Source organism: Mercurialis annua, linkage group LG1-X (assembly GCF_937616625.2).
Source record: "Mercurialis annua linkage group LG1-X, ddMerAnnu1.2, whole genome shotgun sequence".
NCBI classification, from domain to species: domain Eukaryota; kingdom Viridiplantae; phylum Streptophyta; class Magnoliopsida; order Malpighiales; family Euphorbiaceae; genus Mercurialis; species Mercurialis annua.
The window spans coordinates 7,244,937-7,271,342 of NC_065570.1; the positions used below are offsets into that span (position 1 = coordinate 7,244,937).

At 31.1% G+C, this 26,406-nt stretch overlaps 2 protein-coding genes across 4 annotated transcripts; one reads left to right on the forward strand and one right to left on the reverse strand.

Moving 5' to 3' along the window:
• Positions 1-1,815: 1,815 nt before the first annotated feature.
• On the reverse strand, positions 1,816-9,872 carry LOC126653604 (beta-glucosidase 24-like). The gene is made up of 13 exons (XM_050347574.2): positions 9,569-9,872; positions 9,364-9,433; positions 5,261-5,319; positions 5,003-5,078; positions 4,823-4,900; positions 4,271-4,358; positions 3,503-3,758; positions 3,169-3,287; positions 2,851-3,074; positions 2,741-2,772; positions 2,530-2,632; positions 2,352-2,454; positions 1,816-2,213 (listed from the first exon to the last, which is right to left on the reverse strand). Exons 1-13 carry the CDS (start codon positions 9,719-9,721, stop codon positions 2,006-2,008), a joined length of 1,569 nt encoding a protein of 522 aa, XP_050203531.1. The 5' UTR covers positions 9,722-9,872; the 3' UTR covers positions 1,816-2,005.
• An 8,365-nt stretch (positions 9,873-18,237) lies between these two features.
• Positions 18,238-26,131, forward strand: LOC126688246 (uncharacterized). Of its 3 annotated transcripts, none has more exons than XM_050382990.2 (11): positions 18,238-18,404; positions 19,265-19,436; positions 19,552-19,733; positions 19,851-20,432; positions 20,541-20,618; positions 21,954-22,278; positions 22,371-22,570; positions 23,208-23,284; positions 24,940-25,041; positions 25,385-25,571; positions 25,638-26,131. In XM_050382990.2, the coding sequence occupies exons 2-11, from the start codon at positions 19,283-19,285 to the stop codon at positions 25,716-25,718; spliced, it is 1,968 nt and encodes a 655-aa protein (XP_050238947.1). In that variant the 5' UTR covers positions 18,238-18,404; positions 19,265-19,282; the 3' UTR covers positions 25,719-26,131. The 3 variants fall into 3 exon arrangements, with proteins under 3 accessions (XP_050238947.1, XP_050203320.1, XP_050238869.1); XM_050382912.2 differs by having other exon boundaries at positions 18,247-18,404; positions 19,260-19,436; XM_050347363.2 differs by lacking the exons at positions 25,385-25,571; positions 25,638-26,131 and having other exon boundaries at positions 18,245-18,404; positions 19,260-19,436; positions 24,945-25,033.
• The last annotated feature ends 275 nt before the right edge of the window (positions 26,132-26,406 follow it).

Sequence of the window (26,406 nt, forward strand, 5' to 3'; positions counted from 1 at the left end):
TTATATATAGAAATAGAATATATTTTTTAACTATAAATTATTTAATGTCTCAACAGATTAGGCCTTGCTTATACACTTTTCGAAAAACAACTTTTCGAAAAATTAATTACTTAAGAACTTAATTATTAGGGAAGTAAATAATATTCTACTTAGTTTGTTTTTCAACTTTCTAAAAAATTTTTTTTTTTTTATTTTTATGCATTAAATGATAAAATCAATAAAACTCTAGACAAATATTTTAAAATAGGCTAAATCTATTTTGAGGTTTTTAAACTATACATTTTTAGTTCATTAGATCCCTTAACTTCTATTTAATTTCTTCGGGTCCTTAAACTTTTATTTTTAGTTTATCAGGTCCTTCAACTTTTATTTGCCTCTCTCAAGTCCCTAATTGTTTATTTTTTTTGGTTCATTGGATCCTTAAATGGATCTTCGTTTAAGGACCTAATGAACTAAAAAACAATAGTTTAAGGACCTGAAAAAGTCAAATAAAAGTTGAGGGACCTGATGAACCAAAAAAATGAAAGTTTAAGGATTTGAGAAAACCAAATAAAAGTTGAAGGACTTGATGAACCAAAAAATAAAAATTTAAGGACCTTAAAATGGGTTTAGCCTTTAAAATATTGTGTTTTACATCTATTTACCTAGCCAAGTACAACTTACCTATATTTTATTAAGGAAGTTACTTCTCTAGTTAAGGGAAAGTTTGACTATCAACTTTCCAAAAAATAAAATATATAAAATGAACCAAGCAAACTTATTGGAGAGTTCTATTTTTCTAATTAACTTACCCCTAACTAAGCGAGGCCTGATTCTAATTCAATTTTTAAAATTATCCATCTAAAAGTTAAAATGTTTTTTATAAAAATAATAAAATAAAAATTTAAATAAATACACTGTAGTATATTCATATAAAATAACTAAATTTTACTTAATCAAATCAAATAAATATAATAAAATTTTGAATATGTAAATTTAAATAATACTTAAATAAACATACATACTATAAAACATCACTTAAAACTAATAAAAAATACAATACAAATAATAAATGAATATACAAATTTTTAGATGTCTTTTATTATTTAATTTTAGTACAAGTCGTATATTTTTTATATAAAAATATAAAATAGGATGTAATTGTATAATTAATGGTAATGAGTTAAATAAGTAATTTAGAAAGTTGGAAAATCACAAACGCTTTTTATTAAAGATATGAATAATGAAAGTCTACAAATAAAATAAAAAAACTATAAAATAGAATAAATTTATATAGCTGACTTGACTTTATATGGTGGAACCACTTTTTATTTTATCTTTATATTTTTGATAATTTAGTTAACCCCACGATTTATCAATTTATTGCCCAATTCTTATATTATCTGTGCAATAGCGCATTGGTACTTTCTATTTTATCTTTTTAATAAGTTAAGAGTGGTATTTAATAAGTTTTTGACTCAATCGTTTTATGTTTGTGAAAAAAAAATCAGCCAAAGTTTCTGCAAATATTTTTAAAAATGTATTTGTGTAAAAAGTAAAAACATCCCCCCTTATTATCTTCTCCCATGTTTGGGCTTGTGTGGACTCATATTGACCCTGATTATATCAAATTAGAAAAATAAATCCCCACATTCCCCAGTCAGTACACAAACAGTTGGTGCAAAACAGATCAATTTAATTTGTTGAAACACAGGAGACGGGATTCGAACCCACAATCTCAGATGCACTCATTTTTTGTTACTATTATTTTATAGGAATGAGTTCGAGTTCGAGTTCGTAAGAGAATATAGTAATAATGACCATAGAGTACAACAGTATAACACAAAACAAGCAGCAGTAGGCTTATATTATTTTTTGAAAATCACAAGACTTAAACATAGTCACACACATAAACATAACAACTTAAGCTTCAAAATACATGACCAAAAACAAACTCACTCTCACAAAGCCAAACTTAAAAGAAAAATACTCATAATAAATTATTAAGCATCTGTGACATTGATGATCAAAGGTCGATCTTAGTAGAGCCCCATTTAAGGCTTCCTTGATTGAGGAAATTCTTTAACCAAGCAACCGATGTTTTTGGAATTCTGGTCAAGTTATTCTTATAGTCTACATAGAACAATCCAAATCTCACTGTATATCCACTATCCCACTCATAGTTGTCCATAAATGACCACATAGAATACCCTTTTACTTGAACTTTGTAATTGCTGCATCCCAAAAATTATAAATTAGTTTATTCAAATATAAAAAATATTTCTATCTGTATTTTGGTCCGACCAGCCGGTTAAATTAGCCCGATCATAAACTAGCAGTAGTCGATTTGATATATGAAGTTATAAACTCACACAATAGATCCAAGCACATTCCAGAGATGGGTTTTATAATAATTTGTCCTCCAAGGATCATCCAGATTATCTGCTGATGTGTCATTTTTGGGCTCACCCATACCTAAAATTATACAAAATTTGATATTATTGACAATCATAAATTATAAATATTAATAAAAAGTATAATTTGGCTTACCATTTTCAGTAATATAAATATCTGGGTTTCTGTAGGTATTTTTAGTGTAATTCAATAGGTATCTAATACCTTCTGGATAAACAAATAGCCAATCAACCGCAGTCTGCAAATTTATATAATATAAAATCAGATCTAATTTTTTTTTGAATTAACAAACTTTTCTAGTCTTCATTTTTCTCTATTGTGAAATGATTTTTCAGCTATTACTTACAGCGTTACCAAGGGGTATGCCATTTTTATAAGCTGTAAAAAATGAAAAAAAATAGTTATTATATGATAATTTATTAGTGAAGTGATTGAAATTTGAGATTAAACATATACGTTGTATAGTGACATGACTGTCAGTCGAAAAACTAATATGATCGGGATTAGGATCAACAGTAAAATTTGCAGAAGCATAATATCCAGAGTAGTAATTTAATCCAAGAAAATCATATGTTCCTTTCACGAATTGAGCTTCATTGCCCACAAACTTTGGTAATCGACGTCCAACTAGCTTTTGCATGCTTCTCGGATACTGACCGTATGTCACAGGGTCCAAGAACCTAAAATAAATTAGACGGTTTACTGATAAATAACTTTAATTGTCACTTAATAATTTTTCATTTTAACACCTTAAGTTTTGGAAGAAAGACTCACCAACCGAGCATAAAATCTAGGGCTGTTTTAGCTGCATTCTGATCAGCATAGTCCAAAGAATTATAGGGTTCGAACCAGAAGGAAACAAGTGTCATGCCGATCTTCCCATTTTGCTTTGCCTATGTACATATTTATTATAATTATTAATGAACAATAATCTCGAGTATGTGGTATTATAGCTAAGCAAAATGATTTTATCTATCTTTCAAAAATAATTTCCCAAGAAGGTACCTGAAATATCTCTAATAGAAAATTTTGACAATTTAATCTGTCAATTTTATGAATTCTTCTTAATTATATCCCCACTTTAAGCAAGAATTTTCCGATAAGGTACCTGAAATTTTTCCCTATAGAGTCGGACAGCAGTTGCATGAGCAAGAATGAGATTATGGTTAACTATATAAGGCTCAGTTCCTGAATTTCCAGCTTTACATGCTTTATTCATCCAAGATGAGCATCGGCCGGGGGCCATAGTACCGGTGTCATAACCGTATGATGAGAAAGACCATGGCTCATTTAGAGTTATCCAATACTTCACTCGATCTCCAAACTTTTGAAAGCAAAGCTCTGCGAAATCCTTATAGTCCTCCCTATAATTTTATCCATCACAAAGTCAAAAAATTACCATAATTGGCTAAAATTGGGGTCATTAATTCCGAAAATTATCATAATTTCTAATTTTTACAGTTTGGTAACCAAATTCAAAAATGTAATAAATTGGTCACGTTATTATACTTTAGTGGCTCTGGAAGTTTATTAATAAAATCCAACCGATTTATGCCAATGTGACAGTCGAGTTTCACTCTGAGACTTCAAATTTGGGAGAATTTGGAAAAGTGAAATGGTAAAGGAGTGGGTGTCTCTGATTTATATGGTTGTTGTGGAAGTGAGAGAAAAATGTAACACAAATTGATTATTATATAGGTAAAAATTAGCTGAAATTTATTTAAAATTTGCCGGAATTACTAAAAGCATAATTCAGTAATCAATTCGTTATACGTTGTAAAGTTTGATACCAAACTGTAAAAATAAAAAAATACAATAATCCTCGGAATTAGTTATCCGTATAATCGATATAGTGAAGCTCGTCATATTTACTTACACTATGGCACGGCTTAAGAAGCCACCATAGCTGTCTACTAGGGGCTGAGGAACATCCCAATGGAAAATAGTCACAAAAGGCTCCAATCCTATATTATCAAAGATGAACAAATTAACAAATAGGCACATAAAATGTATAGGCTCATGCATGCATACAGAAAATTACATGTATATATATTAACATGAAATATAAGCTAGGAGCAAAATCTTTTGAGTTCATCATCAAGAATTAGGTAAAATATATTTATAATCTATCAGTCTATTGTTAAATATATCATGAGTTTTTATACTTATCAGTTTGGTCCATCATCTAGTCGCTCTTTACCATATATATAACCACGGCCCGTTTGGACTAGTTGTGGCATAATGTTGTATGTGGTTATATATAAAATTATCCTACTTGGTTAAATAACATCGCTAGACGTAAATATATATGACAATGATTGATGGACAAACTCACAATATTTAAAAATTATTAAATATTTGGCAAACGAATTAAAGTTGTGTGTGTAAATAACCCCATTTTGCAAAAAATTATAGATCATTTTATAACCTTGCGCTATAGTTTGATTTATAACCCTGTTGTAAAATTGTATTCCTTTCTCGTTCACTCCTTCTTTGATCCTCCCACCTGATATTTTCAAAAATTTCAAAAAAAAGGCAAAAAATTACGGTGATATTTTAAAAAGAATTGAATATAGTTAAAAGAATGAATTTGCGGTGATCCACTTACTAGGTATTACCCTAGACCAAGAAATCGAGAATCTGAAAGAATTTAGACCCATATCGCCCATCAATTGAATATCATGCTGGGATAAAACATCCGCATTACTGATCATGTATTTTTTTGATGAATCGAAGACGTATATGAAGGATTCACAAGAAGTGGCAAAAACACTCAACTATTTAAGAGTTTACGATTCGGAGGATTAAAATATCACAGCACGATGAAAGAATAATTACTATCCTAGTTTCAGTGACATGTTGATACCTTGTGATGGTTGTAAAAATCATTTGCCACATCGCCATTGCTACCATCAGCTATCCTCTCTGTAAAATTATTTCATGCACATTACGTTAGAAAATAGGCAAAACCCATGCAGAAGCCCCTCTACTTTATCTGTTTTGTTCGAGAGGCCCTTACCTTAAAGTTTGTCACGTTTGAGTCCTTGTACTTGGCAAAATCCCGATTATAACGCCCTTACGTGGATGGAAAATGGCAAGTGTAATTCACTTGCGTTATGTGAGAGTGTGAAATCAAAAATTAGTGTAATTTTGTAACTTTTAATCCCTATAAAAATGTTTAAAATACATAAAAATTAAAGGACCTCTTTGGAATTTTTTCCACCACCACAGAATCATTTTTTCTCTACCTTCACTACCATTTGATCAAAAATACCCCTACTCACAAATGCTTCTACACTATTTGAATACACAGAAATCATATTATTGAAAGATGAAAGATCCTTTAAAGGCATTAGATTAATTTTTTTTTTCAATGACAAGAAGATGCAGATCAATTTATACAAAATCCAGATTACATTTTAAACAAGCTACTTCTTCTTTTCTTGCCTTTCATTTTTTTCAGCTTCAATCTTCACCAACATAGAATTCCAAGCTACCAAATCTTTCACGGGCATTACATCGAACACCTTATAAGCATCAGCTATGCGATGAAGATTTCCATAAATATTAACCGTAGCAGTTTGGACAAACACATAATCAATATAAGTATATAACCTAATTGGAGACGAACAAATCCTTCAAGCAGCTTTAAGTAAAACTGCAAATGTGTTATTATCAGCAAAAAAGCCAAGTTCTTGAATTTTCAAATAGGTTAATATAGCTTGTGCTGCATCACCCATGTCCGATTTCTTCTTGATTACCTCATTCTATTTTATAACTTCTAGGTATGGCAAGAAATTAGCTAGCTATAACTGGCATTTGAATGGTTCAAAAGTTTAGAAATTTTTCTGTCTTGTTCTTGGTTATACACATTACTGTGAAGAAAGTTTCAAACTTTAAAACAAAACATGACACATTACACATAGGAGTATTTGTTTACAATCATAAAATGGAATCAGACAATGACTTACTTGATACGGTAGCGGTGGAGGTAGCTATGGTAGTGACGGATCCTAAATCAAAACTGGAATGGAGTTCCCAGGAACGAATTTTGTAGCGGGCGCCTACGAGTGAGGATTGGGAAATTGAAGTCATATTTGAAGTGGGTTTTCAGAGAGGAGAAATGAGTCGACGTTATTCTGCTGTGATTCTGGGTTGTTGAGGTGTTTGTCGACGAGAAAAATTCCAACGAAGTGAAGAACTGAAGAACTCCAACGAAGAAGAAGATGGCAAAATAACAATTTTATCATCATATTTATTTTGTTTTACATTTATTTATTAAATTGTAATTTTATGTGATATAAATCCTAAAATTTAATGCCACATGGACCTCAACACATGGAAAGAAATGCCACATCATCTTTTTCCGTTAATTAACAGAGAGTGAATTACACTTGTCCTTTTCCATCCACGTAAGGGCGTTATAATCGGAATTTTGCCAAGTACAAGGACTCAAACGTGACAAACTTTGAGGTAAGGGCCTCTCGAACAAAACCGATAAAGTAGAGGGGCCTCCACATGGGTTTTGCCTAGAAAATAAATTAACTTCTCTATAAGTCTAGTGCTTAAAAGTGGGTATCAGATACTGGCAGTCACTATATTTTATTTGGGTGATAAATTTTTTGTTTGTTTTAGTTTATATAATAAAACTTCAAAATTACAAGTAACAAAAAGTTTTTTTAATGATTTTAGGCCAAATTGAATCCATGTGCCGTTGGGAGCTTACCATGTCATATGTTTTTGACTTTAATAATTGTTGGCTAAAAATTACCTCTAATTTTGATATAACATAAATTTTAAATCAACTAAATTAACATTGGCTATTTAGTGGTTTATAAGAATTTGCAAAAAATTTCATAAACTAATCCTGGAAGCAAAAAGTCAATCAAAAATTAAGAAAGATCAAGTTAAGGTTAAGCAAAGCTAAGCTGTCAAAAAACATGGGCTTCAAGAATAATATTAGGATCATCTGTAAAGATAAATGGGCTAAATAAAGTGTTAAAATTCTGAAGCTCAAAACATATTCTCTCTTCTTATTAAAAATAGTTTTATTTGTGTGACATTATAGCAAGCTATCCTTTCCATTCACATTCACACACAAAAAGAAAAATATTTCTGTTGATTTGTTGAAAACGGTTTTTATAAAAATTATTTTTCTCTTTCTTCTATTACTTTTAAAAAATGTATATGTGTCATCTTATGCACAAAATTTATTGAGGAATCTTTCAAAATATCTAAGGGCATTTAAGAAAAAAAGTTTTGCTATAAATAGATCATCTTCCTCACTTTTCTTTAAACAAGATTTCCGAGTAAAACTATTCTTCAAACTTTTCAATGGTGTTTTTCATGTTTTGCTGAAAATGTTTTACTCACTGTTTTAAAATCTAAGCTTCATTATTTGGTGCTTTATTTAACTTTGTTTATCTGTTAGTTTGCTCTACACAAACAAGTTTTTTTTGTTTGCTAAAGGTTTTGTAAACACCTAGGTGATAATTTTACTAGGTTTAAGTTTTCTGGATCATGGTAAAACCAGTGGTTGGGAAATCATATTAGAACGGGTAGTGTTTAAGCTCTGTATTTCAAGGCTGTTGTTTCTTGCCTGTAAAAGAAACTGGTCAGTGGAATTCCCAAGAGGTGATATCTATTGAGGAATGGATGTATGCAGTTGCAGAACCACCATAAAAATTCAGTGATCTTTATTTCCTGCTCTATTTGCTTATTTCCAGTTTAGCTTTAAAAAATTTAAATTAGCTTTCAAAATATTTTTACAAGCTATTTTTGCAAAAGTTTTTAACTTCTCAATTCACCCTCCCCCCAACTCTTAGGAAGCCACCCTAGACCAACACTTGGTATCAGAGCAGGCTCTGCTTGCTTATTGCTATTTTAGTATTCCCAAAGTTGATCAATGGCTACTCATAGTGGATCTTACCTAAATACTTCTAGGCTACCAGAAGGCAACTCCATTACTAAACCTCCTCTATTCAATGTGTCTAACTATGACTACTGGAAAAATAGAATGAAAAGTTTCATTCAGTCTCAGGACATTGAGTGCTGGAAAAGCATTTTAAATGGGGTTACTCCTCCAACCAGATTCAATGCTGATGGAACAGAAGTCAGAAAAGATGAAACTGAGTTTATGAAGCTGATTGGAGAGTGGTACAGACTAATGCTGAAGCAATCACTATGTTTCACTGTGTTCTAGATATCAGTGAATATAATCGTGTCAGAAACTGTCACTGCTAAGCAAGTCTGGGAAAAACTTAAAGTGACCTATGAAGGAACTGACCAAGTAAGAAAAACCAAGATCAATCTACTTCTACGTGATTATGAGCTATTTCATTGAGATCTGATGAAGGCATATCTGAGTTTAGCTCCAAGTTTTCTGATATTATCAACAGACTCAAAAGTTTAGGAGAAAACTTCACAGATGAACAGCTGGTGAAAAAGATACTGAAATCTCTAACAGAAAAATGGAAAAGCAAAACTACTGCTATCATTGAAGCTAAAAATCTGTAGAACTATAATTTTGATGAGTTCACGGGTTCTCTCATGACACATGAAATGATGAAATACAAGGGAAATGAGATAGCTCATAAAAGGAGAAAGAAACTAGATCTGACTCTAAAAATGTTGAAATACAAGGGAAATAAGATAACTTTTAATTATATAATTTTAATAGTTGTTGTAATGAACTAGTGATAAACATGGACGGAGACAAGGGGGGTTTGTAGTGGCATTGGCCCCCCCCCCCCCCCAAATTTTTATTTTTTTACTTTTTCATTTTTGAAAAATTTTATTTTTACTTTTTTGACTCTTTAAGTTTTTTTTTAAATTTTTATGCCCCTCCAATTATTTAAATTTTCTTTTTTCACCCCTCCAAAAATAAATCCTGGCTTCGTCTCTGGTGATAAAGGTCATTTTTTTATAGCAACGGACATAAAAACACATAAACAAATAGCCAATAAAGACCTGGATAATTGTGGGAAAATGTATCCCACATACTGGGTCCTCTGCACTTCTTGTTTGCTTGCCCTTCAATCTGAATTTACATGCATTAACTAAACTAATCAAGCAAAACAATATAATTTTAAATCCTTAGTTTTATGATTATGCAATATAAATTCATATATCGGGCAATATTGAAGAGAATATATATACATATAACATATTATACCTGGTAAGCAGACGTGGAAGATCCAAAATAGAAACCAGTAGGAAAATAACTGCTATTAAAATTATCTGGAATGTCATCTCCTACTACTGAGTGTGTAGAACACAGTAAGCTTGTCATAAGCATTCCTAAAACAAGAGATCGTCGAGTAGCCATAGCTATAATTAAGCTTATTATCTATTTTATGAGTTTGTGCTTCTCAGTTTGCATAGCAATGCCCCTTTTTATAGAGTTGTAAAAGTAAGAAATGGGACTACGAGTAATATTGCATGGAATATTATTTTGGCGGATGATAAAGTGGGGAGTGGCTCCTTAGTTCAAAATCTCCTTCATTTTTCTTAAATCCATTTAAATGGATAATCTCCTCGGAAACATCCGATAAAAATTTAAATAGATAACAATTAAGTAAAAAAAATAAAAAAATTATTATATCAAATAAAAATTTAATCAATTGTCATCCAATTAAATGTGTTTTTGTGAAATGAAGGAATTTTAAATTTAAAGGAATTTATTTTCAAGTGAAGTGGTCCTACATATGAATTTGACTCACTGTATTTATCTTAATTGTCGTATTTATCATAAATTGATTTATTATTTTTGGCATTGGAAAATAACTGATATTAAAATAATATAATTAAAAGTAAGAAATGGAATTACAAATAACAAATTTTAACTGACTAAACTATTTTTTTAATTATCGTATTTATCCAAACGATAAGCTCAAATCAGAATTTAGAAACATAATAGTCATTGATTACGGCACTGCATGCAGATTCGCCACAAATTTCTAAGCAAATAGGTCCATCTGGAGTAAAAAAATTCATCAGCCACACAAAACAAGAAGAGAACCCAGTTGAACCAGAGCTCCTTAGTTGTTAAGTATTTGCTGCTCTCACTTCGGACAAGTTTTGAAGAAATGAAGAGATGTGAGAAATGGTGAAAAGAAACAAGATCTGCTCAGATTAGACGAACAGTGGTGGTCTGCTATTGTGGGAGAGGTAGAAGGCCACGGTGAGCGGGGTGTGAGACAGCGGCGGCGAGAGTGGAGCAAAATCTAATTTCGGAAAACAATATGAAATTTCGAGATAAATTAAAGAGTAATTAAATAAAATAAATTTTAATAAATTTATTTGATTTAAATTTAGGTTTAATTAAATTTAATTAATTAATTAGGATTTTGAATTAATTTTAACCAGTGAATTGAAAAAATATTAAATATTTTTATATATATATGAATTTTATAATAACATATGATTTAAAAGTTGTGTTTGATTTTAATTTGATTATCATGTGCTTTGGTTGGATGAAGAATGTCGCCACAAAAATCTCTTCGATTTTTTATTTCTATAACCAAAAACCGGATTTGTCTGATTTCACTATTAACCGGATTTTTCTGGTTTAATCCGCTTTTGGTCGATTTTTTTACTTTTAGGATTTTAATATTAAACCGGACCAGTCATATGGCCGGTTCCCTATTAACTTGGTCTCACCGGCCAGTCCAGTCCGATTTTAACACACCGCTCTAACTCAATTAGCTCGTAAAACTCTAAATAAATCTTTAAAATCTTCGACGTTCGATCGACTAACTTCAACAGTTTTGAGCTGTTCGTTGATTCATAATCTACGCATACATTTTCTAGTTTATTTGCAATTAGATTGCAAAAATAGAGTTTTTAAGGGTTAGAAGAAGTTTAGGATAAAAAACTACTCCCTCCGTCCCGTTTAAGAAGTCCCATATTCCATTTTGGGATGTCCCATTTAAAAAGTCTCATTACTATTTTTAGAATGTTTTTCTATTGAATACCCTATTTTACCCTTATTTTAGTTATCTTAGAGGAGCTCTATGGAAAATTCCACTATCATTAATAGGGGCAAAACATGAAAAAACATGAAAAGACAAGAATAATTAATATTTTCTTAATCTGTGTGTAAAGTCAAATGGGACTTCTAAAATGGGACGGAGGGAGTAGAATTTATGGAGCATTTAACTTGCGAAATGAAGAAGTGGGAAAATGAAAAAACATGAAAAAGATGCTGAAGTGAAAAAGCCTATTTAAGGCATATTCCATCGCCCACACCTTTTCTATTTTCTCTTTTTTTATTGTTCTTTTCTTTCTTTTAAATTCTTTTTTTTTCTTTATACTTTTCCTTTATTTATTCTTCTATTCTTGTATTCTCGTGAAAGAGTAAATGAGCTAGATTATTGAAGCTCAATATACACGTTTGTAAAACTGTATGCATACACATCGCATTTGTTTCCAATTAAGGGCATTTGTGAAACCAGTATTAAATTTGGCTGTTCTTTTGGAGGCTGGAGCTAAACAGTGAGCTGCACAAAGGATAATATAGCTGTTTTGAACAAATAATATTTTCTCTGTGTTTCCTATAAACAGTATTTGCGAAATTCTTACCATTAAGCAAATCAAGCAAAAATATATACTATTATTTTTTTAATAACAACTTTCAAAGTAAAGTATATATTTAAACTAAAGTGGGTATATTTATGAGATATATGGAGAAAATGTTTATTAGCTAAAGGAGGACTTTTTGACGTGTTCATAAATCATAATGCCAAATTATCATCAATCCATGGGAATTTGTCAAAATGTACTATATAAGCCCCACAGTGCTACTACACTACACCCGAGGGGTGAAGGGTTTTTGACATTTTTATTCTCCTTTTCGTATGTAATTCTCAATTTCTATTCCAGACAATGAAAATTCTCATTTTCTGTCTGAAGCCCACCCAGCCCGCAATCCCATTGCGGGTTGCATACCAGCCCGGAATAGGATATTGCGGACTTGTTAATTCCATCTTAATCAGCTGGAAGTAACCAGCTACCAGCCCCCAATATCCCATTGCAAGCTGATGAGATATGCTAATAGAGAAAGGGTTACTTAGAGCAGGGCCGGCCTTAGACAAAATGAGGCCCTAAACGTAAAATATATATTAATTATATATTAATTTTTTTAATGACAATTGATGCTATTTTATTGTGACAATCCAAATTTTATATATGGATTATATTTTCCATTAGGACTTAAAGCGGTTTGAACAATATTATTATCAATTAAATTTTGTCCTTCATCTAATTCATATGTTTCGTACCCTCTAGATTGATTGTTTCATTTTCTATATTTTTGTAATTTTAATTTTCAAATATTTACTCCTTATTACTAATTAAAAATTATTAAGTCCACCATTTTGAATTAATTCTTCAATTCTTTTTTTTTCGTATTTCATATCCCCATTCAAAAAAATTTGTAGACATTTTTCCAAAATAAACTAAAATAAGACAATATAATAAATAAAATGAAAAAGTATCACCTGAATTTCGAAAAGCAACTAGTGATGAATTTAATTAACTATATTGTCACCTTCATTGCATACAAATAAACAATAAATAAAAATTATTTATATTATTAAAAAAATAAAATAAACAAAAAGTAAAAGAGTAATAATTAATAAGAGAGAAAATTTAATTACCTTAATTTTATGGGAATTTTATTAATATAACTTATCAAAAGAATTTATAATAAACTAAATTAATAATTAAAAAAAAAGAAGAATAATGACTAACTAGAAATAATGGTTTGGAAAAAAAATTATAAAACTAGAGAAAAATTATGAGATTTTAAAATTTTAAAGAAATATTATAAAAATTTATCAAAACAAAACGAATTTATAAAAAAATGTTGGAAAAGTTATTAAGATAATTTACAATATTTATTTGATTTTTTAAATATAACTGTTGCTTAAATTCAGTAAAATTTAAGATTATAAACTAATTTTGTTTGATTTAATTATTGTGCTTGTAGTATGCAATTAGTCAACTATAACTTCTTCTTTTTTGATGAAAACTATAACTTCAATATAATATTCTTTTCAAAAATAAATAAATTCAATATTAATATAGGACCAAATTATTTTTGAGGCCCTCATGAATATGAGGCCCTAGGCCTAAGGCCGGGCCTAACTTAGGGTAGATTCATACAATTAGGCGGATGCATACACACATGGACCACGCGTGAAAGTGAAAGAGTTTAACATGCATTACAAGTATACCTATTTATGGGCTTTATATCCGGCCCGCCCGCAAGCCCGTCCTCTTAGGGCCGGACTTGGGCACTAATATTTGGTCTCAAGTCCGGCCCGAACCCGAAAAAAGCCCGCTTTTTTATGGGCGGGTTTGAGCTTTTAATATCATAAAAAATTAATGTAAGCCCGCCCATGCGCGGCCCGAACCCGAAAAAATAATGTATTAGGGCCGGGTTTGGGTAGTATATTAAAAGCCCGAACCGGGTTTGGGCGGGTTTGGGCTTGTCTTTAAAAAAGTCAAGCCCGTCTAAGCCCGGTCCGAGCCCGGCCCATGAACAGGTCTAATTACAAGTCTTTTTTTTTCTTTTCCCCTTTTAGAAATAATTACTTCAGGTAAAAGGTACAAAAAAATCCTTATAATTTTTATAAAAGTATAAATTAGCCTTTTATTTTTTTATTGTATAATTAAGCTTTTTTTATTTTGAAATGGAACAAATTATCCCTTTCATCCAGCATCATTAAAAACACTCGTTAAAATGACTGACATGTCTCTTATAATCATATAGAAAAAAGTTCAAAAATAATTTTAATATTTAAAATATTTACCGAAACTTTGAGGGGGTAAGTGTCCTAAAAGTAAATTAAAAGGGTTTATTTGTTCGATTTTAAAACAACAAGGGTTTAATTGTTCAATTTTAAAAACACGAGAGCTTAATTGTGCAAAAAATAAAATAAAAAAACTGATCTGTACTTTTTTAAAAAATTAAGGGTTTTTTTGTACCTCTACCATTACTTTACTTATTACTTGATTCTTACTTTACTATTTAGTGATTTAATGTTTTTGAGGGAGTATTTAGTGATTTATGGTGGTAGCAAAGAAACATGAAAATAAGAGCAAAAAAATTATAATTTTATTTTTATTTCTTTTTAAGATTGAATTTCATTTAAGAAAAAAAATGAAAACTTCAATCAATTTTAATGACGAAATACTAAAGTCAAATTATTCAAACAATCTTTATCATGTCATTTAAAATTTTATATTAAAAATTCAATAAATGTTCTAACAAATTATAAAAGAACTAAAGTCAAAAAAATTATCAAAAAAATTGCAATTAATAAATTACTAATTATATGTGTGCAAGTTTTATTTTAGTTCGGTTTGCTTTAGTGAAATTTAATATCAAATTATTCACTAAAGAATAAAATAAAAATTAAATCGCACAAATATTTATATAAAATTTGGTTGTATGGAAAAAATAAGAAGAAAATAAAAAATATAGATATATTAAATATAAATTTCAAGTCCAAATTAAATTTTAATGTATTATTTATTTTAGCATTTAAATACGAAAAAAATTATAATAAAAGAACTAAAGTCAAAAAAATTGCAATTAATAAAATTACCAATATGTGTGCAACTTATCCTAACAATGATCAGAAATTAAAAATTACATTGGAAAAGCATTGTTAATTTTCGATCAACTTATCCTAACAACTTATAAATTTTTCCAATGTAATTTATAAGTTGATTGAAAATTTATAATAAGTTATAAAAATTGAATCATTATATATAAAAAAAATCCGATCATTGTTAGGATAAGTTGGAAAAGCATTCAAGTCAATTTTTGTCTTGTCCTTATTTTATTTACTTGATGTTTACCTTCTTCTTGATATGCTGGTCTGTTCCTTCGGTCTGGTGGAAGCCTTTTGCTGGTTCTGGTTATGTTGTCCCTTTGTCCCTCTGATACTTTATAATTCAATGTTGTTGCCTTCCTAATGTTGCCTGCTAATAACGATAGATTAGCCTAGATAAAATAGATGTTGGTTGCCTCATTTGATATGCTGGTTGAGCTATGATTTGGTGTTTGATTTTTCTGCCTTTTTGCTTATTAGCAATGATGATGCTTCCACAATAATTAAGTTTAAAACTATTGGTCGTAATTGTCGAGGTACTTACTTGTTGCTACCTTTTTATGGCCTTTAGGGTTTTACTTGAAATAATTTTAAATCTGAGACTCTAAGTAAACATATGACAATGATGAGATTTTGGTTTAAGAATTTGTGAGACTCATTTTGTTATGCTTCTGTTCTGTTTGTCTTGTGCTAATATATCATTATTATGTTTGTGAGTCAATAATGAAGCTTTCACTGATTGAAGTCTACAATGACTTAACCATTAATTGTGTGACATAAGTTTAATGTTATCTTTTAAAAGAGTTGAGTTATTATTTGACTTACAATCTATGAAGTCTGAACCTCACGTTTTAACTTTTTGTTATATAGTTAGTTTTTGTATGTTTTTAGGTACTTATTACTTTTTTTCTGTTTTCTAATCTGTTTTGCAGGAGAGGCTAAATACATTTTTGCATAACTAATTTGTGGAGGCTTTTTGGAAAATAGAAGTTGCTTCAAAACAGGAGTTGATGATGCAGCTTTGAATGATTTACATCCATCTTTTGGATCAGTTAGAGTAGTATATTTTTGTATATAAAATTTGTAAATTGTAATATATAGCTGTAATATAGCTATTTAAATATAGAACATAGGCTGCAATATTTGGGGGTAAAAAGTTTGGGTTATTTGAGTTGTTAAATTTTGGGATAAAAAACTAGGGTTATTTGGCCTGTTCATTTTTTGGGTGTAAAAAACGGGGTTATTATTTGCCCTGTTAATTTTTTGGTATATTTAGCCATTAATTTAAATAAAATTTTTAAATTTAGGTATGTTTTTGTAATTTTATTCTAATTGGTGAACCAGTCGACCCAAACCGCAGAAAACCGAAATTTTGATTTACCGAACCGAAATAACCGTTAACCAAAATAGCAAACTTTGGTTTATAGGTTTATAGGGGTGGTTTAGTTCGGTTATGGGAGGTCGCACAACCGAACCGAACCGTACTCACCCCTATAAAATATACAGTCGACCCTCTGATAATTAATACACATGGTGGATAATTTTTTTATTAATTATTAGAATTATTAATTTATTGAATTTGTATAAAAAAATTATAAAAGATATTTTAAAACATCTACATTAATAGACCTAATATTAATATTATATTATAAAAAAACTAACTAAATACACTTTACAATCACTCAATTTAAAAGAAATAATTTTATATTCAATTTAAAAAATATCAATTAATATCAAACCAAAAAATAATTATTAAAAAGTTGTATTCATAAAGTAAAATAATTTTAAATATTTTTTATACTATAGATACTTTACTTTAGGGGTGGGCAAAAAAACCGATCAAACCGATTAACCGAACCAAAACCGGAAAACCGAACCGGAAAATGTGGTTAACCGGTCCAACGGTTTAGGTTTAGGTTTTTGATTTTTAATTTTCATGGTTAATGGTTTAGGTTTAGGTTTTGGATTTCTAAAAACCGTGGTTAATCGGTTAACCGGTTTATATATATATATATATATATATATATATATATATATATATATATATATATATATATATATATATATATATATATTCAAATATATATATATATTCATATATTTTTAATAATTAATAAGGTATATTTTATGATCTATAAAATAATATGGATTTTATAATATACACAATAAAATCTAAATATAAAAATATATTGATAGATATTTTATTTAGGAATATTTCTATATTTTAGGAGAATCTATATGTAAAAATATTTTGATGTTACTTATAAATTATTTGTAAATAATAATAGTTTTAAATATTTGCATTGACTTAACTATTCATAAGATAGTTTAGATTTATATTTTTAATATAATTTGAATTTTTATGGTTTTTTTTGTTTGCTAAAAAATTAAATAGAATTAAAATTTTATCTTTTTTTGTCTTTAATTTTTCTAATGGTTATATGGTTAAAAACCGTAAAACCGAAAAACCGAACCATTTTTGATGGTTAACCGATTTACCGGTTAACCGTTTAAAATTTTAGGTTTAGGTTTTTAATTTTAAAAACCGTATTACAATGGACCGGTTTACAAATCACCCTCATGGACCGGTTAACCGGTCCATGTCCACCCCTACTTTACTTACTTTAATTTGTTTATCTAATAACTTCTTTTAAAATTTCTCAAAAGAATAAGAAAGTCATAATTTGATGGTATTTTAACTTCCACTTTATGAATTAAGGTTAGTATTGCCTCAAATAAATCATCAATTGTTATATATTTTTTTAAAAAAATCTCTCTAATAATTAATATTCATGTAGAATATATTTTAAATTTTATTAATTATTAGATAATAGAATTATTAATTATCCGATGTGGAACGAAGTTGGTTCTCTCAATTTTCTATTAATTATTAGAATTATTAATTTATAGAATATTAACTATTAGAGGGTCGACTGTATTTATATTTTAGTAACAGCATAGCAAGTAACAGTAAATACAGACTGTATTATTATATTTTTTCGTTTCTTTAGTCTCTATATATTTTTGACTCATTTTTTTTTTAATTTTAGCGAAAAAATCAACCAATTTTTTTGCAAATATTTCCAAAAAAGTTGAGCGTTTATGCAAACCCCCCCCACCATTAGTTGCGTGTTCCGTGCTGGGGCTTTGTGTGGACTCACATATTGGGCCTAAAGCCTATTCAATTCTCGCTAATTATTTCAAATTAAAAAAAAAAGAAAAAACAAATTCCCCATCAGTACACAACAGTTGGTGCAAAACAGAGCAATTAAATTTGCTCACAATAGAAGCTTTCGCGCTTTCCCATCGTCTGTCTGTCTGTTGTACTCACTCACTCCCACACTCCCAAACACACCTTTTTTCCCCTTCTTCGCCTCACCATCATCGGTAAATTCTCTGCTCTCCCTCTCTTTGATCTCTCTCTTTTCTTCTATAACATGTTCAAAGCAATGCCGCTATTTTTCTTTGTTTTTTGAGTATCATTTTTATGCCTACTCTTTTCAACTCTTCTTCACCGATTTTTATTTAATTTTAGGGTTTCAGCAATCGTCTATGTAAATTTCGTAATTTCTTTGCGAGTTCTTTGATTTTCTTGGCGGTATTATCATTTCTGACAATGCGTGTTTTGTTTATAATATAACTTTTGTGGTTATTTTCTGTTTATATCTGCATTCTCTCTTTTTAGTTGATTTTCCTAGGGTTTACTGTAATTATTGTTGTGATTTCTTGCTAAATAGAATTCAGTTGAACTGAGTTTCTTGATTTTTTTAGGATTTTCAGAACACACTCTTGTATGTAGAATTCATTTGATTATTTGATTTCTTATTCTCAGTTTCTGCTCATTTCTTGCCTTTTTTTTGTGTTATTGAATCGATTATTTAGTCTAATATGGCTATGTTTGGTTCATGGAATAGGTGCGGAATAGAATAGGTGTTTCGTATAGACCGACTATTCTTTGCTTTGGTTCACGGAATGGTTATTCCATGCGTTTGTGGAATAAGTATTCCTCTCAAAAAGACTATTCCATAAGATATTCTATTTCATGTTGTTACATTATGTGTACCAAAACGAGCCTATGTTCAACTCTATGTATTCCTCTATCCATAGAGTACGTTGAATGTACTAAAATGACTATAACAGCGTTTTAATCGTATCTACAACTGATTGAGGTGGAATGTTTTTAAGATATAGAAACATATGTTGTACTTGGTATAATGGCATCTTTATTTCAATTGGTTGCAGGACAGGGGCTGGGAGAAAAACACATGCTCAATAGAGCTGACAAAAGTCAAACTATGCCTCCAAAATCTGTAAAGGGCTCATTGTTTGCTAGAAACTTGGGCAAGAGCCAGCTTGGAGGTGTCATTTTTGGATGCAAGAATGGCACTATGAATGAATGTCTCTCTAAACAAATCTTTGGTCAGTAATCTGCCTTGTCTCCCTCGCTTTTATATAGCTACATTCCATCATTGCATTACTCTCTTTTATCACCTTAGCCCCTTACCTCGTGAAATTTCTTATTCCAATTTTTTAGGCTTACCAACTCCGCACTTCCTGTATGTAAAAAATATCGATCCTGGCTTGCCACTTTTTCTTTTCAACTATGATGACAAGAAACTTCATGGAATATTTGAGGCTGCTAGCTCTGGCCAAATGTATATTAACCCATATGGATGGACAACTGATGGTTCATGCAGAACTCAATACCCTTCTCAGGTATCATTTGAAGCTTTGCTAAAACGTTCTAGTTCAGTCAATTGATAATATCTGGGACATAATGCGCTACCGGTCAAAGCAACGGTCTTCTACTGATGTTATGCTACATTTTGAAAGGTTCAAACCCGTGTTCGTCTACAATGCCATCCACTGCATGAAGAAAAGTTTAAGCCAATTATTTCAGACAACTACTTCACTCAAAGCCGTTTCTGGTTTGAGCTTGACCATGCACAAACAAGCAAGCTGATGTCATTGTTTGCATCTTCACCAGTTGTTGGTACTTCTATACCGAACATTTCAGCAAAATGGAGACCTGTTAAGAAATCTATGTCGTTGTCTGAAAGAAGAGATGATGAGTATAAAACACTTGCTTCAGAGGTTGAACATCAATTAAGTTGCAGTTCTAATTCCACGGGTGATATTTCTTCTTTAGATGGCAAGAACAAGCTTCTAAAAGATCAACGGAACACGAACGTAGTGGAACAAGCTCAGAAGGATCTTATATTCCAGCAACTGCAGGAACTGAATATTAACCATGAACCTAAAGATCTGTCTTCAAGTGATTGGGCACAAGGTTCTACTGCTATGAATGTCGATTTCACGGAGAACAAAGATTCTAATGAGGAACAATTAGGTATAGAAGAGAAGAAAGAGGAACCTTCTTGTGCCTCATCTGATTCCAAGTCCATTATAGCTCAGGTAGTAGAGAATTTCTGATGCTCATTTATTTTTTTGCTATAATTGCTAATGCAACTAAATTATTAGGCTTTATTTCTTGACTCATTTATTGTTTCTCTGCACATGTAGTTGATTCAAGGGATGGAGGAGCTTAATGCCTTTAAAAGCGAGCAAACTCTAAAGATATATAATATGGAGCAGAAGCTGGTACTGTTTTTGCATGATTCCATTTTTTCCGTTGTTATCGGCTCATAAGTTGATATTGTTAAGTATTTAAATTTCTGTTGTCCTGTGGACATTGCTGTTAGCCTGTTTCTATTATTGTTTGAAGGAAACAAATCATCGTATACGCTATTTAAGCATGAGAAGTTTTGAGAATTGATTGTATAAGTTTTGCCTAAGGATTAGAGAGTGCTTATGATCAGAACTTTTTATTTTCGTTGGTGGTTTCTTTGTGTCTTTAATAGTTAATGCCTTGTTAATGATGATAAACTTCCTTGAGATATTCATTTACCAGCAAGATGCTTGGATGCATTATAACTTATATCTTTGGACTATAGTTGCGGCTAATTACATGATAGGCAACGAGAGGGTAAATTCAATGTATTCTTTGTTATTTAGTACATATTTCATTTACAAGAACAAGATATTCATGCGGTGCAGTGCAGTGTGTAGATTTTTATTTATGGTTGTACTAGTTAAGAGCAAGGGGTAATGTTAAATGTTTGAAACAAATCGTAGCTAAAGCAGAATTATCATCAGAGATTCAGATATGCCTGGGCACATTTGAGAGAGGAAGGAGAATAGGTGAGCAGTTAAGAAAGTTTTTGTGGTAAGAAAGTCATTAAAAGCGCGCTCGAGGTGCCCCTAGGCGCTAGAAAAGCGACAGGCGAAGGTGGTATGCCTGAGAAACACCTCAGGTGACCACGGCCGCGCCAAGGCGTTCGAAGTGCAGCAACCTGAGGCGAGAGGTGCAAGAAGTTAAAAACCCCTACTTTTTGTATTTGTTATATTATTGGGCTTTGGGCCTTTAAAAATAGAACAGAAACAGAACAGAAACCTATAAATTAAATTACTGAAAACTAACTCCTTCACTCATGTATTCAAAAACCTATAGGAACCCTATTCTTTTTGTATCTTTTCCATATATGCGCTTAGATTCACGTGGCGTGTGCTTTTTTTGCGCATAGCTCCTCAGGTTATATGAGGCCTTTGCACTTTAGGTGAGCCTAGCGCCTTTAACAACAATGGTAAGAACACTAATAGATGGCATAAGATGTATCGAAATGTAGACATTTATTGATTTGTCTTTATTATCTCTCATAAGAGCTTCATTCTGATGGATGGCATAACTCTCTAACCATTGTCTATAATCAACAGTCAGACTATTGATATATACAAGCTCTATGTTTCATAATCTCAACTGACTTGTATTGTTTATTCTTAAGCTGATTTATTGTTCATGGTGCACATTTATTTCCATTTTTTATCATTTTCTCCGTTTATGTTTTTCTTTAATTATTTTTTTCGTTGGGCTTATAGGTTGAGGCTGAAGAACAAATTAAACAGTTGAAAGATCGTTGTATGATGTTAGAGTCTGCGTGTAATCTTTCCTTTACAAATAACAATGATACAATGAGTAATTCTTTTGATGAGCTGCATTTGGATCCTTTGAAGTCCATTTTCTTGATGGGGGGGTATGATGGTGAATCTTGGTTAGCTGCTTTAGATTTATATTTTCCTTGTCAAGATGTTTTGAAGTCCTTGAGGCCAATGCACACTGCTCGTTCATATGCTTCCGTTGCACGGTTTAATGATGAAATTTATGCTTTTGGTGGTGGCCATTGCAATTTGTGGTACGACACAGGTATTAGATCTTGGTGAATTTTTGAGCTTTCTTTTTTACTTTTAAAAGCTTAACAACTTGCTAATGCTGATTTTTTTTTTTATTCATGTAAGTTGAATCATACAATCTAGCTATTGATCAGTGGACTTTGCGCCCTTCCTTAACCAAGGAAAAGGGAAGTCTAGGTGGTGCAACTTTGAATGACAAAATATTTGCAGTTGGGGGTGGTAATGGAGATGAATGCTTTTCGGAGGTTGAAATGCTTGATTTGAATGTTGGAAGATGGATTCCCACTAGATCAATGCTACAAAAGGTAAACTTATTGCTTGACTTGCACAAGAAGGCATAGCAATTATCTTCCTAAACAATAAAAAATTAAGTTAGCTGGTACCATATATCCAACAAATAAATTAAACCTATAGCTTTTACTTGCTTCTTCTTGAGGCTTTGTTTTGAGTGATTGATTTTTTATTTTTGCTTCTTTTTGTTTCACTTTTTACTGAATTATTTGAAGTTTATTTTGGCCATCTGGAGTAAAATGGAAGTTTTTTATTTCTCTTTCAACTACAAGACAAAATGTACAAGTCTTGTTCTCTTAGCAAGTTGGTCAATGTTCAGGCACCTAGTCTCTGTTGGTTAGAAAGATTATGTATGCTTCTTATTCTAGAGGTATCAAAAAGGGGAATGAGTGGGTAGTCTTTGGATCATACCATCTAGTGCAGAAAAAGAAAAATTAAAACTAAATTCTGGTGCAATTGAGAATTGAAGTTGCAAATCTTGTATTTAGGATTTTGCAGCTATACAACGACCTTTTCTTTTCTTATGGCTTTATAAGCTCATCATGTCATTGATTCATTGAGGATTCTCTCATAGATCAATGTCTCTGTTGAGGTTGATTGATTTCTAGACCATTCACCGTCGTGTTTCTCTCTCGTATCTCTTCATTCCAGCGATTTGCTCTTGCTGCTGTGGAGCTTAATGGGGCACTTTATGCTACTGGTGGATTTGATGGGAATGATTATTTGAGGTAGCCCATTATATTGCTGCTATATTTACAAAGATTAATTTGCCTAAAATAGTTGTTTCTTGTACACCGAAAGACAAAATTCTTTACTTGGCCGACTCAAACCTTAACATGTCTTAATTTGTTAGGTCAAGATCAAATATAGGCCTAATGCCTCAAAAAACCCCGACCTTTTAGCCCCTTTCAATCCTACCTAACGTTGAAAGCTGGTCAATTTTATTCTATCGCATTTTTGTGTGTTTCGATTATACCCTGAAATATTAAATTGATGTTTTTTTCGTTTGGAAAAAATTTAAAAACGTTCTCCATGTCTAGCATATATTAATTGTATATGTTGAAAATTTATTGAGATTTAGTTAAATTAATTAAGAATTTAAATTAGTTTTAATTTGATTATGGTTTTTAGTTAGTTTTTATAAATAAAAGACTAATTTGTACTTTTTTTAATAGAAATAAATTTAATTTTATCTTTAAACTTAGTTAATTAAATGATTTCATCATTTAAATAAAAAAAGTTGTGAAAAATTAAAAAATTAGGGTACAATTGAAACGAGAAAATGCGAAATAGGGTAAAATTGATTAGTTTTCAACGTCAGGGTAGAATTGAAAAGGGGCTAAAAGGTCGGGGTTTTTTTTGAGGTATTAGGCTTCAAATATATATACACCTTATATTTATGAATATATTTAAAATATTGAGACTGTATGCCAGCCTATTACATCACATGTATTATAAAAGATAATTGATGACCTCTTAAGAGTATAATTAACATGTAGATATTAAGAATTACTATATCAGTAGCCCCTAATTTCAATTGATACTCTAAAATTGAGAATTCATTCTCACATTATCAAACTAGCAAGTCAAGACACGCAGAACATCTTTCTGAGTCTTAGTATTAGTAATGGAAGTATTGAAGTGCCTCTGGTAAAATGAAAGGTTTCTGTTGTAAATTTAGCCCCTTTGTTGAGGTGGGTTAATCCCACATTGATTGTGTATGTGGATGGACATGTGTTTATATATTGGTTAGGCATCTCCATTAAATACCAATTGGTTTTTAGATGGAATCTAACATGGTATCAAAGCCTTATCCATTCACACAATTTGAAATTTGAATTTGGCTTGGCCCACGCAATGCGTGAGGGGGATTTCGTTGCTTTGCTCGGTCACCCTACGTGTGAGGGGGAGTGTTGAAGTGGGATAATCCCACATTGACTGCGTGAATGGACATATGTTTATATATTGGTTGGGCATTTACGCTTAATATAGCAACTCGTTTTAAGATGTAATTTAACACCCTCTACTATTTATATATCCATGTCCATCTCTGCTAGCAAGAGTTCTCAAATTATGTATGGCTATGATTTGTATGCTTAGTTGCACATCTGCATGTTAGATGTATGAACATTTGTGTTTTGTTACATGAGTGTCAATGGGCTTCTCCATATAATTGTATGCTTGGGAATGGTCTTGGCTTTGACATATGGTAGGTAATTTTTAGAGGGGGATTGCAAAATAGAATAAACGGGATATTTGATACTATACAGTATACACTATCTATTATGGTTTGAACATGCTGAGTTTAGGCTTTTTGTGAAAGTGAGTGATGGTATGGTTTTGGTGTAGATTGTTATAGCTGATTAATAACTTTTCTCATCAGTTCAGCTGAAAGATTTGACCCCAGAGAACATTGTTGGACCAGAATTTCAAACATGAACACGAAGAGGGGAAGTCATTCATTGGTTGTTCTGAATGAAAAATTGTAAGTTTATTTTTTTGATTTGTTTCATTTAGCAAATTATTGGGTGATCGGTTATTCTTCATATGATTGTTTAAGAGGCGGAAATATTGTGCCAAACTTTGATGAGAGATTACCATTTAGGATATGCCTTGGAAAATCATCGTCTCTTCTTTCATTTTCTTCCTTTCATTTTTGGTTGACTATTTTCTTTTGGAGATAGAAGCCTTGTTTTGTTTTGATTGAAGATTTGTTGGGGGGCAGAAAGCAGTTTCTGAATTAAAAAAAAGGAATTTTGAAGTATAACACTAAATGCCTTTATATGTGAACTTTTTCGGCATTTAGATGTGGATAACATTTCCTGTAGGTATGCTCTGGGGGGCTATGACGGTAGTACAATGGTTCCAAGCATTGAGATATTTGATCCACGTAGAGGCATGTGGGAAATTAGAGAGCCAATGAACAAGTGTAGAGGATATTTTGCTGCTGCTGCTGTTGACGATTCTATATATGTGATCGGAGGGATCAAATCTGGCGATATCATTGAAGAAACGGTATGTGCAAATGCCACATAGTTTGTTCTTGTAGGCGCAATAGCTGATTATAATGCGTGTTATCAGGTTGAACTTTTCAAGGAGGGGGAGGGATGGCGAGAGTTAAAGACTCGGAGGAGAAGATGTTTCTTATCAGCAATTGTTTAAAGAAATGGCTGTTAATATTAGAGGGTTACAAATTCATTAGAGTGGGCATCAGGAGGAGGTTCATTTTTGCATGCGGTGTCAGACATTCATTAGGGGAAACTTCAATCTAATCTTCAGTGTTTGCAGTCAATTCATAGTAGAACCACTATTATTTTTGTCTCCCCTTGCTTCTTTCAGTATGGCAGCAACACTTGTGTATTGCTAGCGCGACAAAGTTTTCCACAACTCAGGTTGGCATCTCTATTTTCTTTTATAATTTTTGACACACATTAGTATTAGTTTAAAGTAAATATTTGATACTTTGTTAAGAGTTCTTTGCCCCCTGGTCATATAAATATACTCTCTTATATTGAAACCATTGGAGCTTATGTTATCTTTTTTAATCTGAGTATTATGAGCTGAGTCTATTGAAACTTGGAATCTATGTTTCAATTATGCTGTAATTACAGAGGCTAGAAAATTAAGCTCCACTCATAGAGAGACAACAATCTTCTCAATTCATTTATTTTCTGTTTATACTTATGTAATGGACAACAATCGTTTCAATTCTTAGAATTCTCATGTAAGAGTAAGTGAGCTAGAAGCTTGTCAAGGATTTAAGCTCAATACTTGTTATTTTTGTATGCATACACGAAAATACCAATTGCATTTGTTTCCTATAAAGGGTATTTGTGAAATCAGTGTTAAA

Bases quoted from the DNA above. Each gene is read 5' to 3' on its own strand.
- LOC126653604 (XM_050347574.2), bottom strand. From the start codon at position 9,721: ATGGCTACTCGACGATCTCTTGTTTTAGGAATGCTTATGACAAGCTTA. The intron at 2,455-2,529 runs GTAAGCCAAATT...GTATAATTTTAG, and splicing joins TATTTATATTACTGAAAATG to GTATGGGTGAGCCCAAAAAT. The intron at 2,214-2,351 runs GTGAGTTTATAA...TTTGGGATGCAG, and splicing joins AATGTGCTTGGATCTATTGT to CAATTACAAAGTTCAAGTAA.
- LOC126688246 (XM_050382990.2), top strand. From the start codon at position 19,283: ATGCTCAATAGAGCTGACAAAAGTCAAACTATGCCTCCAAAATCTGTA. The intron at 19,734-19,850 runs GTATCATTTGAA...ACATTTTGAAAG, and splicing joins GAACTCAATACCCTTCTCAG to GTTCAAACCCGTGTTCGTCT. The intron at 25,572-25,637 runs GTATGTGCAAAT...GCGTGTTATCAG, and splicing joins GCGATATCATTGAAGAAACG to GTTGAACTTTTCAAGGAGGG.